Genomic DNA, 18,946 nt, shown 5'->3' on the forward strand with positions numbered 1-18,946 from the left:
GTAAAAAAGCTGTGGTACATTTATACCATGGAATACTATGCAGCAGTAAAAAAGGAGAATTTCTTACCCCTTGAAACAGCATGGAGAGACCTGAGAGTATCATGCTAAGTGAAATAAGCCAGTCAGTGAAAGACAAGTATTACATGATCGCACTCATATGTGGAATCTAAGTAACAAAATAAACTGATGAACGGAGTGGATCCAGAGGTGTGGCGGGCTGGCATGGCCATGGCATACTCAGCCCCACATTGGGCGCCTTATGTGCCATGCCAGCTCAGCGACCCTGAGAGGGGGTGGTGAAGGACTGAGAAAAGACAGACAAGAGAATGAAAGCTGGGTCTGGGTGGGACACTGTCCTCTTTGATGCAGAGCTTCTCTGATGGAGAGCTAGCGCCACAGACTACAAGCCGTGTCTTTATTTAATAGCCAAATTCCACGAGGCAAAGTAAGGGCATGGTCAAGATGTTTACAACATTCTCGTTGGTTTCGATCCTACTCAATTACATGCACCTGAACTCTATCAAGCCCACATCACTCAGACACATGGGACCACATGAGGTTCAAGCTTACAACTATAGCTGTTGGCTATAATTGTGCTGGGAGGGCTCTGCCCTCCAAGCTGGGACTTGCACGTGGCCATGAGAGGACTGTGCCCTCTCATTAGTCCGAGGCTTGAACCTGTCCAAACACTGTAGCCGCTCTCCACACAGAGGTGTGGAAGCATGGAGCCAAGTGGGAAATCTCAGAGAGAAGGCGGGAGGTTGGGTGGGTGGGTGGGAGGTAATCAACCAAAGACCTTGTATACAAATATGAATAACTCATGGTCACAGACAATAGGGTGCTGAAGGCCTGGGGCAGGGGAGGGGGAGAGGGCGGGCTAGAGGGGGTCAATGGGGGAAAAAGCGGGACATATGTAATACTTCCAATAATAAAGAATTATTAAATTGTATATCGTCAGTCAGCAGTGACTGACATGGTACTTAACATGTTAATTAAAAAAAGAAAAAGTGAAGAGTTACCCTGGCTGGTATGGCTCAGTTGGTTGAGCATCGTCCCATATAACAAAAGGTTGTGGGTTTGATCCCTGGTTGGGGGCATGCAGGAGGCAGCTGATGGATGTTCTGCTCTCACATCAATGTTTCTAGTTCTCTCTCCCTCTCCTTTCCTCTCTCTTTAAAAATCAATACAAAAAAAAAAAAAAAGAATCAAAGAGTTTGTCATGGAGAATAGACAGAGAGGCATAGATGTCACTAAAATAAAGCCAAACAGATGCTGGTGTCAGGGGAGAGGGTTGCTCAGAGCCACTGTGGGGGCTGGGGAAAATGGCTCATAGCCTCACACAACCAAGTGTGGGTACTGGTCCCCCACTTGCCGGTTGGTAGTCTGTTCACCTCTCTGGAAAGTAAGAGCCTGCCCAGCTCCATGAGCCACCCTCCTCAGGGATGCCAGCTCCCCCAAACACGGGACACACTAGCTCTCTGGGGTCCATAGGAGAGGGGGCGGCAGGCTGAGCAGAGCGGCTATCTTAGCAGAACAGGGGAGGGGAATGGGTGGGTGGGTAGGGGGTGTGTATGACTCAAACTGACTTTTCAAAGCCTGGCCAGTCCCAGAGTCAGCCAGGGTAGGTCTGTTTTTCCCCCTCACCCTGAAGGTGACTTCACACTCACATTCTGTACGCAGAGGTTATTTGGGTTTTGAGTGCAGCTCTGTAAGTCCACCGGGCCAATAAAGGGCAAGCCCTCTCTTCTCCACCCTCCCAGGCCTGAGGTCCTGGGCCCCTTACGTTAGCCTTCAGGGGTGGGGGTAGGGGCCATGATGCCAGGGCCACCAGCTCAGGCCCAGAGCTCAGGCCCAGAGCTGACGCCAGGGCCTATTTTCTCCTGCTGACTTGGAATCTCACAAACCAAGCAGCAACCCTGTTTGCCTGAGACAGGCTCCCCAAATCTGGAGTTGCGGGGGAGGGAGTGAAGAGGGACTTCAGGAAGGCAGACATGGGCTCTGTGTTTTGTCATCAAAGCCCCTCTCAGTCCCTCCTACCTGGCCTCCCCCAGAACACACACATTAACCCAGGCCTGCTCTTACTTGTCCCGAAGACTCACCGTGGCCATTCTGAAATCCCTCTCAGCCAGAACCCACCCAAGGCCTGGTCTGGAAGTTCACTGGGATACAGGGAGGAGATCCAGTCAGTGTATGCTCACCTGACATTCACAATGACGTCCAGTCCGCAGATACTCACAAGGACACACATTTCTCAGAGGAGGCTCAAAGACATAGCGACAAGAAGCCAACCCCAGCTGAGTCTCTCCCATCAAGCCTGCTGCCCGTTCCCAAGTAGCCAAGAGACAGGCCCCACCTACCTGCTTGTCCTGCAGGTCCGAGGAGAGCTCATAGCTCTCAGAGAGGGAACGTGAGCGCTTGATGGCCTCCTCCTCGGCCTGCTTGCGCAGGATGGAGGTCGAGTGCTGCAGCTTGGGCCTCCGTGTGCGCTGCCCCAGTGGCCCTGAGTACAGCCCATAGGCACCCACAGACGTGTGCTCGTAATGGTCCGGGCTCAGGCTGGAGCCAGGTGCTAAGGGGTCCTGGTGATAGGCCGAGGGACTGTCCAATGATGTGCAGGTCTCACTGCTGGGGACCTCGCCCTCCACACTGTAGAAGAGAGAGGAGAGAGGCCTCCAGTGAGCAGGAAACCAGAATTCAGAGCATTTCGGGGCACCAGGAGGTAGGAGGAGGTAATGTCCAAGAGGCAGCCTACCACATTGCAGTGGGACTCCACACCCCTAGTCTTCCTACTTCCCCTCACCCTCCTACAGTCGACCACCCTGTACAGCCAGAGGGACCCTGCCAAGACTCTCTGCTCCACATCTTGCTGAGGCTCACCTCCCTCAGGGTTCATTTTCTCTGTAAAACTTATCACCTTCTAACATCTAACACTTTACTGATTTTGCTTACTGTCCATCTCCTACACAAAAATGTCAATTTGTGAGGACAGATGTTTAGCCCATTGATACACCTAAAGCAGGGCCTATACACAGAAGGTGCTCAGTAAGATTTACTCACTGACTGAATGGACCCTGTCACTTCTTCTCCCTCACTCCTGCCATCTGCATTAAGTAAACCCCTGAATTTGTAGTTTCGTTTTTTTTAAAAAACAGTAATTAACAAAAGTGACTCTTTATTGCACCTACTCAGGGATCATGAAGTACTCCCAGTACTTCAGAATATGCCTTTATTTGAAGGTAGGGTCTATAAGAGATAATTAAGTTAAAATGAGGTCATTACAGTCCTAATTCAATATGACTGGAATCCTTATGAGAGATACTAGGACACAGACACACACACAGGGATGACCATGTAAGGACGTGGCGAGAAAGTAGCCCTCTATATGTCAAGGAGAGAGGCCTCAGAGAAAGGAGCCCTGTGACACCTTGATCTCAGACTCTCAGCCTCAGGAACTGTGAGGAATAAACATCTGTTGTTAGAGCCTGTGGCACTTGTTCTGATGCAGGGACTTGCCCTAGGTTGCATAGATAGTGAGTAGGATTAAAGCCCAAGTTGGTGGGACTCCCAAGACCAGGTGCTCCCTTCCACCTCCTGCCCCTCATCCCCAGGACACATATATATTCTTCCAAAGTTCCAAGCACCAGGGCTGATGAGGGGAATGGTTGACTTCACCCCAAACTCATGAACTCAGCTGATGGACACTGGTTACCACTGCAGACTGCTCTTCAGCATAGGATACGGAGCAAAGGGAGAAATTTATACAAGATATTTCTAACACAGCTTCTGGTACCCCTCTAGTCATGCCTTTCCATTTGCCTGTCCCTGTAGAGTATCACTCAACCTTTACAAAACCCTGGGGCCAGGGCAGGGTCTCTCTGGGGCCCAGTACTTCAGAGAAGGGATGCAGGTCCTTCCCAGGCTACTGTCCTTCCTCAATACTCCCATCTGCAGACTAATGGGAAAGCCTTGCATTCAAGAGCCTCGGGGTCAACTGGTTTAGCCCCCTTCCATTGCCCCTACTTGTCACAGGGATTGGCAGGGCCATACTGCCAAGTGTAGAATGTGAGAATGTTCACTGACTCCTAGGTGAGACTCAAAGTAGGACTTAGGGAAGGGGACCCTGGAACAGAGAGGGCCAAGACAAAGGCAGCAGACCAATGCAGTCTATTCCAATTCTGCCCTGAGCCAGGTCTGGGTGGCCAACTCATAATACAAAAAGACTTCCACTCCACCAACTGGCCCTGCTTCCAGGAACATGCAGTGGCTGTCCTGTGACAAAGGACATCCCATTCTGCTCCCCAGAGGCTAAAGTGTGACTAGAGGTCCTTCTCTGGGGAAGAGCCCTGGGCTAGAAGTTAAAAGACTAGGTGCTTTGCCTTGATCTGGCTGTGAACCAGGGTGGGTCAGTTCTCATTTCAAGGGCTAGATGCCTTTGAGGGATCAGAGGAATGAAAGGGATGGGGACACACAGAACTTAAAATGCTAGTATTGTTTTTACTAGGACAGTAAAGGGGCTCTGTAATAAATCTAGCCAAAAGTAACCTCACAGGGTGATCTGATCATAAATTCCTAACAGGGCAGGTCATGGTGGGTAGTCATGCCCCAGACCTATAAAAGACTTATCTTTTCCTTAAGCAAGCCCTGTCCAAAATGCCTTTTTCAGAGCCCTCAGAAGTAATCATCCTCAAGGAAGCACATAATCTTAACTATACTGTACCTTGCTTTCTCTCAACTTCATGTAAGCTTCCTCTATTCCCTCCTTAATTCCAAATGTATAAAAGACACTGCAAAACTGTTATTCTCTGAGCATTTGAGATCTTACTTCCCAGCATGTCTTTAGTTTGGCTCAAATAAACACAAAAATTCTCTACAGGTTTGGACATTTCTTATATCAACATTTACTTGGTGTAGTAATGCAGGATTCTGAAGAAGCCCACCCAGGACCACCCTGCAGACAAATAACTGGGGTACCCCATGTGCCCCACTGGCTCCCTGCATCACATTGGGTATACTTGGATGAGTTTTCTTTTGAAATCCTGGACCTCCCTGTTTTAGGCAGCTGATCCTGAATTTATCCGAGCTGCTCTTAGAAAATTCTTGAGGTAGAAAAGGGTTGAGATAATCCAGGGAAAGTAGAGTAAAATGGGTTGCTGCTTATAATTTTAGGTGGGTTTTTTTTGTTTTGTTTTGTTTTGAAATTTGATTGCTTACTGAGAATCTGAACAAAATCTTTCCTGGTTAAATGAGAGACTGAACTCTAGTTAGCTCCAAAAGAGAAAGGACACTTCATTCCCCAACCTGAATCTCAGGTATTCTTAGGTGACTAAGAATCTTTGTGGAATTGCCTGAGGAAATATTTTCTCCAGGGTGTAAAGCAGTCATTCGATAGAGAGATTCACCATATCTGGCTCATCCAAAGATGGGCACACATAAAGGCTGAATTTCCCTAGAAGTTTATTTAGACTCTAAAGATCTCAAAGGAAAACTAAAATTAACTGGGAAATTGTGCCTCAGAGGCCAACAAGTCCCACAACTGTCAGCCTACCATTAATACTTCTGCAGGATCCTTTGTTACTTCAAATCATTTTCAGGCACAATTAGAAAAAGCTGGCTGTAAAATTAGGCAGAATGAATGGAAAACATTTAATTGGTCTCTCAAAGCTTCAAAAAGAGGATTTAGATAAATGGATGGGGACTCACAGAACTTATGATGTACTTTAGGTGGCAATCCAATTATTTGAGGTATTAAAAATGCCTGTCCTGCTCTAGTGGCATTGGCTCAGTGGTTGAGCATCAATCTATGAACCAGGAGGTCACAGTTCAATTCCCAGTCAGGCCACATGCCTGAGTTGTGGGCTCCATCCCCAGTGTGGGGCAAGCAGGAGGCAGCCAATCAATGATTCTCTTTCATCATTGATGTTTCTATCTCCCTCTCCCTTACTCTCTGAAATAAAAAAAATATATATTATAAATAAATAGATAAATAAATAAATATGCCTATCCTTATTTTAAAATGGGGAAGGTCATTGGAACTTGACTTGTCAAGGACAGATACAAATTTTGTGTCTTCTTATCCCAACTGCCAAAACAAAATATGGATACAACTGTTCTTTTATAAGCTAGTTTTTCTCATGGCTAGAAAGTCTCTTTGTCTATGTGTTTCTATATATCTATATTGTAAATGTGAGGCAACTTTTTACTTCTGGATGATATTGTTAAAATTAAGCATATTGATGTTAATTGATTTTGAAGGCAAGCGTTTGTAATGATTGGGTATTCTAAAATTCTCAGAAATATAGAAACTAACCCAAAAGCTTTTCAAGTTCATGTGGTCTAAAATTACTCTTTAGTAAATAAACTTTGTTGGTTTAAGTAGAACAGAAATGTCTTTCAGGTTATTGACATTAAAGATTTGTTCTTTTGTTGTTTCTTTAATGTTAAATTGCATTAATGTAAATAAGTGGTAAAAAATGAATAACCAGGCCTGGCCTGTGTGGTTCAGAGGTTGAGCATCAACCTATGAAGTGAGAGGTCATGGTTCGATTTCTGGTCAGGTCATATGCCCCAGCTGTGGGCTCAATCCCCAGTGTGGAGCATGAAGAAGGCAGCTGATCAATGATTCTCTCTCATCATTGATGTTTCCATCTCTCTCTCCCTCTTCCTTCCTCTCTGAAATCAATAAAAATATGTTTTTTAAAAAAAAAGAAAAAAGAAAAGAAAATGCCAAGTAGGTGACCATTTCTCACAGGGAGCTCCCAGGAGACAATGACTTTAAAGATCACTAACTGCCACCTGGAGATTTTGTTTATTGGAAAGAACATCAAATAAAAGACACTTTCCAATTTCATCGGAAGGGACCTTATTGGGCACCTCACCAGGAAGGGACATCAACCCCTGTGTCTCTGACACTTGCCTCCACCTATAAGGGACACCAAAGACTCCTCTAGGTTGAGAAGCCCCTGACTTCAGAGGTGGACAGCTATCCAAAGACATCTACAAGGTCTGCATACCAACGAAGTGATGTTGAACTCGGAATCCATTTCCATTGTTTTTGTCTGCTAATAATAGTCATCATAATATTATACTTATTCTTTGGATTTTTTTCTATATAGTCCAACTCCTTATGATTACTGAACATGTATAACTATTAATACTCTTTTCATGGCTTATGTGAATGTTATACTAGATGCAAAATACAAAAAGTGAGACAGAGGCAAAACATGAATCATGCTAGCTCATAGGACAGAAATGACCCAGAGAGTTTTTCACAATGAAGGCCCAAAAGGCCTCACTGCCTTCCATTTACCTGCCCTTCCCTTTTGGAAAATTTGGCCTCAACTCACATCCTATGGTTATGGTACTGCCTCTTCCCCAGTGGCCCACCTTTTCAACAAAACAATGTTGATATTGAGACTTCCTAAGAGAAAACCTTCCTCACATTGTGATACCATACTATCCGACCAAAAGGTTGGTCATCAGTACAACCTCTGGACTGTTTTATGACCAAAATGGGGAACTGTGAACAAAAAAAGGGGTTCAATGGAAAGTAACCTCACAGGGTGATCTGATCATACATTCCTACCTGGGCAGATCATGGTAGGTAGTCATGTCCCAGGCATATAACTTTTCCAGTAAAAGGTTTATTTTTGCCATAAGCAAGCCTCATCCATTGTTTCTGTGCATCTAGATTAACATACCTTTGAAATAAATGGTAACACCCTTAAGAAAGCATATAATCTTCACTACTCTGTAATTCAATCCCCACCTTGCTTTCTCCCACCTCCATGTAATCTTCCTTTGTTCCTTCATTGAACTTCAAATGTATAAAAGAAATTCCAAAATTGTCATTCTCCAGAGCATTTGAAATCTTGCTTTCTGGCATGTCATCAGTTTGGCTCAAATAAACTTTAACAAAAATTCTCTAAAGGTTTGGATATTTCTTACGTTCACAGTTCTGTTAAAGCTTCAAACAGTGCCTCACAATAAACAGTGTGTGGAAGAGTGAAGGTGTCCCCATGTCAGACCCACAGGCGGTTAATGCCAACTTACAGATAAGCAGATAGTCTCCATTGGAAAAGCCCAGCTGGCCGTGTGGCCGAAAGCCGCATACTCCTCCCACCATCCCGCCTTCTGAGAGCAGCCTGTGAACACCTCACCAGGATTTCCCCATGCTGGCAATGCTTGGTCAGGGCTCTGCTCATGTGGATTTAAAATATTATGGCCTGAGTTTGCAGAAACAGGAGAGAGGGAGGTTTCTGCGCATCCCCAGAGGCAGATGCCCACGTGCCATCTCGGTTGCTCTGAGCTGTCTGTGGCTGTCAGGGAGTGCGGCAGGCCTGGGCCTTTGCCATTCTGCCTGATGCTCTGGAAGGAGGAGCAGTGCTCATCTCTCATGCAGGTGATGGATTTGATCCTTTCCCTAGCCCTTGCTGATCTGGCCTTAAAACGAGTGTGAGCAGGCAAAACAGGGTATTCTCCCTAACGCCAGGGAGGGGAGTGTCTGTAGGCCCGTCTGTGGTTTGGGGCACAGGGGGTTAAGAAAAGAGAAACAGTTGAGGGTCACTAAACTAAGGGCTGTACCTTGCCTTATAGTGATCAAGGGCATGGCTGCCCAAATGGCAACCTGGATTTCTAGGCAGGACATCAGCATGGTGTACCACCCTGGAGGGAGGACTGGGTCCAGCAGGAGGGGCACTCTTTAGGTCTGATAGGAATAGAGTTGGTTGGGGAGTGAAGAACTTTCTGGAGCTATGACAGCCCAGGATTCATGCTCTGTGCATTACCTGCCCTCCTAAATGCCTTGGGCCCGCAGGTTCCAGAACATGCTAGGTAGAAGGGGTTGGGCCTCCATTCAAGGCCAAGAGAAGGGGTCTGACAGTCACCCACAGCCTTTCCCTTCACGATGGCAACTCCAGCTTCCTCTCCTCTATCAGCCCTACTTTCCAAACATACCCAGGCTCTGCCCACTCCTCAGTAGGTGGTGCAGGCCACCAGCAAGGTTTCCTGGATTATCACACAGCCTCCTTACTCTTCTCCCTGCTTTTCTTCTCCCCACAGAAGTCAGAGCAATCCTGATAAAACATAAACCAGATCAAATGCCTCCTAGGCTCCCCATCACACTTAGAAGACACTGTCCTTGACATGTCCTTCAAGGCTTGTCATCTTGGCTCCTCTTCTCCTTGCTCATTCTATTCCAGCTTCACTGACTTCCTCTCTTCTCAAAAGAGTGAGGCATACTCTTGCCTCAGGGGCTTTACATGGCCTACTCCTTCTGCTTGGAACACTCTTCCCATATCTCTGCATGGACCTCACCCTCACCTCTTTTAGGTCCTGACTCAATGCCACCTTCTGAAGGAGGCCCACCCTACTCACTTAGTTTAAAACCTCCCCTCCCTCCCCTCAGCATTTCTAATCCTTACTCTGCTTTTCCTCTCTCCATGACGATCATCACCTTGGAACACACTGTATAATGTATTCATTATATTTTTTTGGTTTGTTGTCTGTCTCCTACATCGGTACATAAGCTCTTTAAGGACAAGGGTAAATTTGTTTGTTTTGCTTACTGATATTCCCCAAGTGCCAACACATGTGTTCAGTAAATGCTTGCTGAAGGAGTGAAGGCACTTCCCCACGCCTGCTGTGTACTGGGTTCTGAAACATTATTTTTTCTTACATCATCCCCACTCAACATACATGTGCTGCAAACCTATCTTGTGATCTTTCTCCATCACCGCACAGTGGCACAGCGACCTGAGCCAGAGTCCTGGATGCCATCACTTCAGTCCCTCCCTACAGCCAACCCTTGCCCCTGCCCCATTCAATCTGTCACCAATTCCTGCAGAATCTATGTGAGTGGTGTTCCCTTGAGTTGTGCAATGTGGCAGCCCTTCCATGTCCCCAAAATCAAAACCAACCTCAAACTATCCTGATAAGAAAAGAAATGGTGAGGCCATCCTACTATAACCACCATGGTGCCACAACCAACACTGTCCTCCAATAAAATGAGTGGACAAAAGTGAACACATCATGAGTGGAGATATGAAGCTTAAGAGCTTGTATTGAGCCAGAGAACATCACTTCTTATTGGTCACAATCAGAAGCTACACAATATTAAACGTTAGAAGAGTCTTTTCTTAATCTGGCTAACAGAAAGATAAATTTTTTTAAGTGAAAATGCCCAGTGTTGACACATATGTGCAACAACAGGCACTCTCAAAAGTAGGTAGAACTTTTTCAGAGTAGTAGCTAGAAATAATTATCAAATTAAATCATGTGGATGCTTGACTGGCTGAACCAATATATTTTATTTATAGTAGCACCCTAAAACTCAAGGATCTAAACCAGGGGTCCTCAAACTACGGCCCGCGGGCCACATGCAAATACAAATATTGTATTTGTTCCCGTTTTGTTTTTTTACTTCAAAATAAGATATGTGCTGTGTGCATAGGAATTTGTTCATAGTTTTTTTTTTAAACTATAGTCCGGCCCTCCAACGGTCTGAGGGACAGTTAATTGGCCCCCTGTTTAAAAAGTTTGAGGACCCCTGATCTAAGCCCTTGTCCTGATTAGTACTCAACTCTAATCCCAGTTCTTTCCTGGGTGAGGAGAAAGTGTCAAATGTCAGCAGAATAGTCATCTTCTCACTCCCCCACAGCAAGATCCCCACAGCAGATTGCCCCAGGGACAAAACTCTTTGCTTTTGATCTGAGCACACAGGTGGAACTTTGGGGTCAGGGAATTGCCAGGCCCACCTCCACCTTCACCGCCACTCCATCCCTCTGCTCCCACTACTGCCTCCTCCCTCCTGAGCCTCCAGGCCCATGGAACCATGCCTTGAACACCACTTCTATGCCACAGTTATTCCCATGTGGAGTTCAGTGTCTCCGCACACAGGTCAGCTCCCTTGGGGAGGCTTTTCCCACAAGCAGGACTGAAGACTCTGGAGTCAGTCCTTAGCTCCACACTGCGACTGGACTCATGATCTCTTAAACTGCTGGACCACATGCAAATCAAAGAATAGGGTGGGAACCTGTTCCAAGTCTCTGGCATTCCCTGTCAATTTAGTTACTGGAATATTGTATGACAATTATGTGGCTGCTGCCTGAAATCTTTTGATGCTCCTGGTTCAGAAATCCCTTTTCTAGAAATTCAGGCTAAGAAAAGATAAATGAGGAAAGAAGTAAGTATCAGGAATTTCATTGCAGTATTGTTTCTAACTATAAAAATTTAGAAATACCAAAAAATACAACTAAAAGACAAAACAAACATCATCCAGAACCACAGGAAGGCTGGCTGAGTGGAAATTCTACAACTAGAAGGAAAGAGAAAAGCACACTGAGACTCAGAGGAGGTGCGGAAGTAAAGTGCAGAGGTACGGAGGCGCACGCAGAAAGGGCTGGCAGCTGAGGACGCGGTTGTCTTTTTCAATCGGGAGGGAATCTCAAGCTCCCAACTGCTCTGAACTACAGTTCCAGGCGAGTCCCTGGGGACCCAGATCATACGGGAGAAACTGGACTGTCTGGCATTGGTCGGAACTCGAGGGCAGCTTTCTCTCAGAGGTGCTTGCAGCAATTACTGCGGGACACTGAGAAGCGGGGCCTCTTAGGGCAGGACTGAGCAGCAGCCATAGTTGCTTGCTCTGCCCTGTTGATTCCCTGAGACCCCGCCCCACCCAAGCTGTGTGCAGAGGCTTTTGCATATGAAAGGCCTGGCCCTTTGCAATCTAAAATTACCTAAAAAACTGCAGCTGGGTCAGAGAAAGCCAGAACATCCAAAAGAAGGCCCAAGGCCCCACAGCAGCTTGCATTGCTTCACAGCTGGGCTCCTGCTGGGTAGCCTCAGGCAGAGGCTAAATTAGCACCTCCTTAGAGATCTAAGAGCCAGTGTACCCAGTGGTCAGAGTGAGACCATCCAGATTACAACTCCTCAGATCCATAAGGGACACACTCAGGGGGCAAACTCAGTGAGCACCAAAGCCCCACTGAAGCAAGTCTTGCCCCAGAAGGGTGTCTCCAGCACAGAAGTTCTCCCACTGCAGACACAGCTGATTCTCACAGCCAATTGGCCTGGAGGTCAATTCCTCCCACTGATACCTACAACAATCAAGGCTTAACTACAACAAGACTGTGCACAAAGCCCACAAAGAGGTGCACCAAGAGTGTCCACCTCTGGTAATTGGGGAGGCTGAGCCACTGGGCCCTATAGGACACCTAGCACAGAAAGCCACTCTAACAACACAGGGAAGCGTAAAAAATGCGGAGACAAAGAAACAGGTCACAAATGACAGAAATGGAGGAAAGCAAACGACTGGATATAGAGTTCAAAACCACACTTGTAAGGTTTTTCAAGAATTTTCTAGAAACTGCTGATAAATTTAGTAAGACCCTCAATAAGTCTAGTGAGACCGCTGATAAACTTAGTGAGACCCTCAAGAAATCTAGTGAGACCCTCGAGGTTATGAAAAAGAACCAACTAGAAATTAAGCATACACTGACTGAAATAAAGAATATTATACAGACTCCCAACAGCAGACTAGAGGATCGCAAGAATCAAGTCAAAGAGTTGAAATACGAAGAAGCAAAAATCACCCAACCGGAAAAGCAAAAAGCAAAAAGAATCCAAAAATATGAAGATAGTGTAAGAAGCCTCTGGGACAGCTTCAAACGTACCAACATCCGAATTATAGGGGTGCCAGAAGAAGAGAGAGAGCAAGATATTGAAAACCTATTTGAAGCAATAATGACAGAAAACTTCCCCTACCTGGTGAAAGAAATAGACTTACAAGTCCAGGAAGCGCACAGAACCCCAAACAAAAGGAATCCAAAGAGGACCACACCAAGATACATCATAATTAAAATGCCAAGAGCAAAAGACAAAGAGAGAATCTTAAAAGCAGCAAGAGAAAGACAGTCAATTACCTACAAGGGAGTACCCATACGGTTGACAGCTGATTTCTCAACAGAAACTATGCAGGCCAGAAGGGAGTGGCAAGAAATATTCAAAGTGATGAATAGCAAGAACCTACAACCAAGATTACTTTACCCAGCAAAGCTATCATTCAGAATTGAAGGTCAGATAAAGAGCTTCATGCCGAAACCAGTTTGGCTCAGTGGATAGAGCATCGGCCTGCGGACTGTAAGGTCCCAGGTTTGATTCCAGTCAAGGGCATGTACCTTGGTCGTGGGCACATCCCCAGTAGATGTGCAGGAGGCAGCTGATCAATGTTTCTCTCTCATCGATGTTTCTAACTATCTCTCTCCCTTCCTCTCTCTGTAAAAAAATCAATAAAATGTATTTAAAAAAAAAAAAAAACAGATAAAGAGCTTCACAGATAAGAAAAAGCTAAAGGAGTTCATCACCACCAAACCAGTATTATATGAAATGCTGAAAGGTATCCTTTAAGAAGAGGAAGAAGAAGAAAAAGGTAAAGATACAAATTACGAACAACAAATACACATCTATCCACAAGTGAATCTAAAAATCAAGTGAATAAATAATCTGATGAACAGAATAAACTGGTGAATATAATAGAATCAGGGGCATAGAAAGGGAGTGGACTGACTATTCTCGGGGGGGGGGGGGGGAAGGGGTGTGGGGGATGTGGGAAGAGACTGGACAGAAATCGTACACCTATGGATGAGGACAGTGGGGGCGGGGGTGGGTAAGGGCAGAGGGTGGGGTGGGAACCAGGTGGAGGGGAGCTATGGGGGGAAAAAAGAGGAACAACTGTAATAATCTGAACAATAAAGATTTAATTTAAAAAATTAGAAATAACTTAAATGTCTATCAACAAGGGATTGATTCAAATTAATTATATATCCATATAATGGAAACAATGTTAAGATGGGGGAAGATCTGGTTTAATGGATGTTCTTAAGAAAAAGATTGGGGAATATTTTTAGCTGACCATAAGTTTAATATGAACTGATACTATGATGCAGCTATGCCAGTCACTAATTAGAAGCCAGGAGCTAACACAGCCCTGCTATCTACCTTCAGGGTCAGATCCCGGCAGAAGACCATGTACTGGTGCTGCACTGAACAACCATCCAGAGCCCCAAAGTGGAATCGCAAATCTGGGCATGCGCTCACCCTTCTGCTTGCCTGCATGAGGCAGACACTGCTAACTGGTCACAGGCTCCTTCACACATTCCAACACAGCACTCCACAAATCTGACCCCAGCTGGCATGTGAGGTCAACTCTATTTGATGACCCCAAATCACAGTATGCCAGGAGCAAACCTTGCGGTCTGGAAATCACTTCCCACTGAGCTGGGACTGCTTGGCCAAGAGAAAAGCAGCAAGGAAAGATAAGATGCCTGTCAGCAATCCTAGAATGAGCTGACAAGCAAAGGAGGAGCAGATCTCCTGTGCACGGAACTATGATCAACGGTGCCCTACCTGAGAAAAAATGCTCTCCCGTGGCCAGCGCTGCTCAGGAGGTGGTGAGCTCTGTCACTAGAAATGTTCAGGTCAGACCCCAGTCAGAGATGTGGCAGAAGGACTCCTATGCTGGCTAGAAGCTTTTGTAAACTGTCTGAATCTGCACCCCAACCTGTGTCTCCCCTCTGCCCTTTACTTGTATTTCTTGGCCTCTGGTGGGGGGCCACACCCAGGACTCAGCTTAAATCCTACTTCCTCCATGAGGCCACCCCGCCTACTGCAACCCCACTTCCACATTCCTCATCACTGTGTGGACTACCTGGAGAAAAAGAGAAGTCTACCCATCCCACTGGGAGTCCCTGAAAGCCCTGGTCTCCAGCAAAGACAGGGGCCCGGGACCTGTTCCTTCTCAAAATACAAGCCCCACTTGTGCACTATGGACCCAGAGGTGGGACCAGCGAGAAAGGGCTGGAAAGCAGACAAGAGCTGGAGCTGCACATGGCTATGTTCACACTTGGCTCCAGCGGCCCAGGGACTCTAAGCTCTGAGTCACTGGATGGTTACCCTAAGCTGCTCCTCTCCTCTCCAGTTTTCCAAACACACCTTCCTCCACTGGAAGCCGGTCTGTTATTTTTATGTGGGGAAATGTCTGGATTATTACAGAATGGCATCCAGAGTTTCCAACTACCCTAGGATGTGGAAAGCATCAGCACAGAGAACACATTTTGAAATGCCCTCCTACCACGCCCTGCCTCCTTTCTGCCATGGTGGGGACTCTGTGGGCACCTTGCTGTGGCTTCTGAGCCACATGTCGAGGCTGGAATTCTGGTTACACCAGTTACTAGCTGTGTGGCCAAAGGCAGGAAGACTTCTGTGTCTCAGTTTCCTTTCCTGTTAAATGGAGGCAATTAGAGTGCTGACTTCACAAGACTATTGGGAGGCTTAACAGACTTGATACAGGTAGTCCATACAAGGCTGTTTTGCTCATAAAAAATGCTTTCTAATTTCTTTCTGGGAATTCTCTGACTGAGGGCCCAGCCCACATGTCCCAGCAGTTAGAAAAGGGAGGGGCAGACAGGCCCAGTGTGGAGCCAAGGTCATCTGCCACCCACTGTTGCAGGGTCTCTCTCTGAGGACACTCATCTCCAGCCATGAGCCATAGACACTGGTGATGAGGGAGGACAGGAGAGTCCTAGAAAGGGACCCAGACCCCATGGCCCAGACTCTAGCTGGGGAGTCAGTCAGGGTGGGGGGGCCCTTGGTCTCTAGGTCACAGATGTCTCTAATTATGACCTGTGAAGTCATAAGTGACTTTTCTCAAGAAAAATGTTAGCTAGAGGTGGCTCTGGGAACAGGCAAGGGGGCATGGCAGAAGCGGAGACCCACTGTTAGGGTGCCAGTGGTTCCTCTCTAACAGCAATGATGGCAATGATGGTAACAGTTAATGTCTACATAGCTAGCAGTGCTGTAAGCTTCACATGTCATTCACTTAATCCTCTCAGCCATGGAGAGGGCCATCTCATTCCAAGGTCACATAGCTAGTGAGAGAAATGAGAACCCAGGCAGTCTGTGCTTATAGACTTAGTCACACAGCTTGGAATTATGTGGTAGCAACTCTCTCCCCTAAACCTGCCAGGTACAGGTTCTGTGTTGGGCATTTAAATTACATGGCCGGTAACCCAAACACCATCTTGGGAGCAAGGAGGCAGCCAGGTCACTGTTCCTTCTGCAGATGAATCTGAGTGACTGGGCTGAGGTCACCCATGTAGGGAAGAGTGGAGATGGGACTGGACATCAAGCAGGTATATCTACCACCTGGCTGCCCAGAGGAAGAGCAAGCAGTTGACACGTTGGGCAGGGTTGGGGTTGAGAGCCTGGGGGTCTTAGGGTATAGCACGGTCATGAGATAAATAAGCCTGGGCTGGGTGTGGCCAGCTAAAGTCCTATCATGCAGGAAAGCACACTCTTCAGAATGGGCCGGGCTGGAGGAAGTGGCAATCTGAAAGCCTGTCCGTGGTTAAATGTCCACACTAGGAGCCTCATTCCAGATTCCTGGCAGTCTTCACAGACCAGAGAGCAACAGCCCCTGAAATGCACATGGCCCTCATGCCTCCAGGCCTGTGGCCTTCCCCATGCTCTGCTCTGAGGGTTTCTGATGTCCAGAAAGGGAGTCTAGCAACTCGAGCCTTCCAGCTGCTCAGGCCAATAATCTGAGAGTCACTCTTGGCAGGACCTACTAATTCCCAGCCCTCACAAGCTCCCTTGTGGGGCTTCCTGCCACTCTTCACTGCCTAGGCTATATTAACCCAGGTTTATCACCCAGTATGAGAAAGGGGATGATCTTGTTCTGCTCCAGTTCCTGGGGGAGGGACTCAGACCAGGGCAAGGTCTAGGGAGGAGGTAAGGGTGGGAAAAAATTGGAGGTCTTGTCCTCTGCACAAGAGCAGGGATAGCTCAGCTGGAAAACAACAGCCTCAGGACCAGTTGCCACCCCAGGTCTCTGTGGGGCCATCCTGGGGCAAAGGAAGCAGGCAGGCAGTAGGACCAGAAGCAAGGTGAAGGCAGCCTGGGGGCTTCAGAGAAGTTTTTAGCAGTTCGGCTACTGGAGAAGGGCTGCCTTGTGTAGGCGTTTCAGCAGGGTCTGGAGGCCTCCATCATCTCCCAGTATTTCCAAGGATGTCTTGAGCCTTACAGTTTGGCCCACAGCTGGTAAATGGTTCTTGGAGAAGACACATGCCATTGTGGCAACTGAAGGAACTTATGGGCCCCCAGGAACACCTGAAGCTCAGTTCCTCTTAGAGAGAAGGAGCTGAGGACCTTCCCAGACCGGGCCTGGTGATGCTGGAAGTCCCTCCCCTCTGGTAGGCAGGGCTGCAGTAAATGTGAACTAGAAGGAAGGATCCTCAGAAAAGGTGATGAGCAGGAGGGAACACAGGCCAGCCTGCAGGGCTAGGGTAGGTGGACAGAGAGGCAGCGAGGGTAAGTCCACAGGCAGCACATACTTAGGCACACATGTTGAGCCATCCACTCAAAGCTTCCAGACACTGCCAAGACCTAGGCAATGGGATGCCACCCTCGGGAAAACTGAAAATATTTAAAGCATGAGTCTATGTGAGGCACAGACTCAGTGTGACATCCACCTAAACATCTAAAGTGACTTTTGGCTAGTTAACCAGGAGCATCATATCCAAAAGAGGGAGGTGACTAGCTTTCTGGACAATCAAGAACGTACCCCTATAGGGCTTGGTAGGGGTCAGAGGGAGTCAGGAGGGTTTCTGCTTTTACCCAATTCCCAAATTTGCTTTACTGGGGACATATAGTAATCACAAAAGAATCAAACCAACGTTCAATTGCCCAGGCACTTCCCCTTTGATGACTAGTAGGCATCTGAAACAGGCTCAAAAGTGGGCTCCTGTGCTCCCCCACCCAGTGGCCTACACCATCTCTGCTGACAGCAACTTGAGCCTTCCCGCTGCTCAGGCCAATAATCTGAGAGTCACTCTTGGCAACTCTCTTTTTCTTATACCCTACTTCCTATTTGTCAACAAATTGGGCTGTTCCACCTTCAAAATACAGCCAGCATCTGACCACTTGGCCTGTCCAACCCCTCCCACAGCCTGGTCTGCATCCCCTTCACCTCCTTCCTGTATTGCTGTCAGCCTCTCTAGTGGGACTCTTTTGGTCTCTCTCACCACTCCTTTTACCCTCCATTCAGCAGTTGGGACCCTGTGAAAACACAACTTTGACCAGGTCCTTTCTTTGCTTCCACCTCCCTGGGACTTAGAAGCCAGGTCCTCACAGTGATCTAGAAGACTCTGCAGGATGCTATCCACCTCTGTCCTCCTGACACATTTCTACCTCAGCACCTCTGCATGTACTGTTCCCTCTGCCTGGTGTCTCCTCTCAAAGATATCCACGTGGCTCACTCCCTCACCTCTCTCAGGTCCCTGCTCAAAGGTCACCTGAGTCTCAGTGTGGCTTTCGGTGGCCTAAAACTATACCCTCTTCCCCAGCCCTCCTTTATCTTTCCCTGCTCCATTTCTCTCTGTAGCACTTGTGTCACCACCACATCACTATATGTGGGAATATGATTGTGTGGCTTCCCCACTAGGATATGCATCCTGTAAGAACTGGGGTTCCAGAACAGGGTCTGCAACACAGAAGGTAAACACACTGAACTAATCCTATCAAGCCAGGATTTTTTAAACAGCCCAGACCCTGGGGGGCAAGGGGTGGGGGGAGGGCTGCTGTCTTCCATGTGGGAGCAGCAATCCTAGGCCAGAGTGGGAACCAACTTACAACAGCCACAGCCAGACCATCAAGTGACGTTTCAGGTCTTGATTGGGATGGCAGGATAGGAAACGACAGACACATAAAGCACACCCAACGTTAACATTCCAATGCAGAAAATCCACACAAATATAACTTGGAATTGTCTAGCAACAGGTTCTGAAAAGGAATGTTAGCAGGTTTTCTATCCCCTATTCCCAACTGTGGGGCTTGAAAATCACAAAGGCCTGGCACTAACATGCCTCCCTCAGGACAGCGGTAACCAGATACAGAG

General features: G+C 47.2%; 1 protein-coding gene across 9 annotated transcripts in view; it reads right to left on the reverse strand.

Moving 5' to 3' along the window:
* The window catches only part of IQSEC1 (IQ motif and Sec7 domain ArfGEF 1), a 189,316-nt gene that overhangs the window by 43,024 nt on the left and 127,346 nt on the right, over window positions 1-18,946 (reverse strand). For all 9 annotated transcript variants that reach the window (XM_070405880.1, XM_070405876.1, XM_070405873.1 and 6 more), the window contains exon 2: window positions 2,358-2,646. Coding sequence is in view for 4 of the 9 variants with exons in the window: in XM_070405876.1 (XP_070261977.1) it covers window positions 2,358-2,646 (289 nt within the window). In the remaining 5 variants the exon portion in view is untranslated. The remainder of the gene's footprint in view (window positions 1-2,357; window positions 2,647-18,946) is intronic.

This window comes from Myotis yumanensis, unplaced genomic scaffold (assembly GCF_028538775.1).
Source record: "Myotis yumanensis isolate MYYU_CA2020_CCGP unplaced genomic scaffold, mMyoYum1.0.hap1 SCAF_2, whole genome shotgun sequence".
Lineage (NCBI taxonomy): Eukaryota > Metazoa > Chordata > Mammalia > Chiroptera > Vespertilionidae > Myotis > Myotis yumanensis.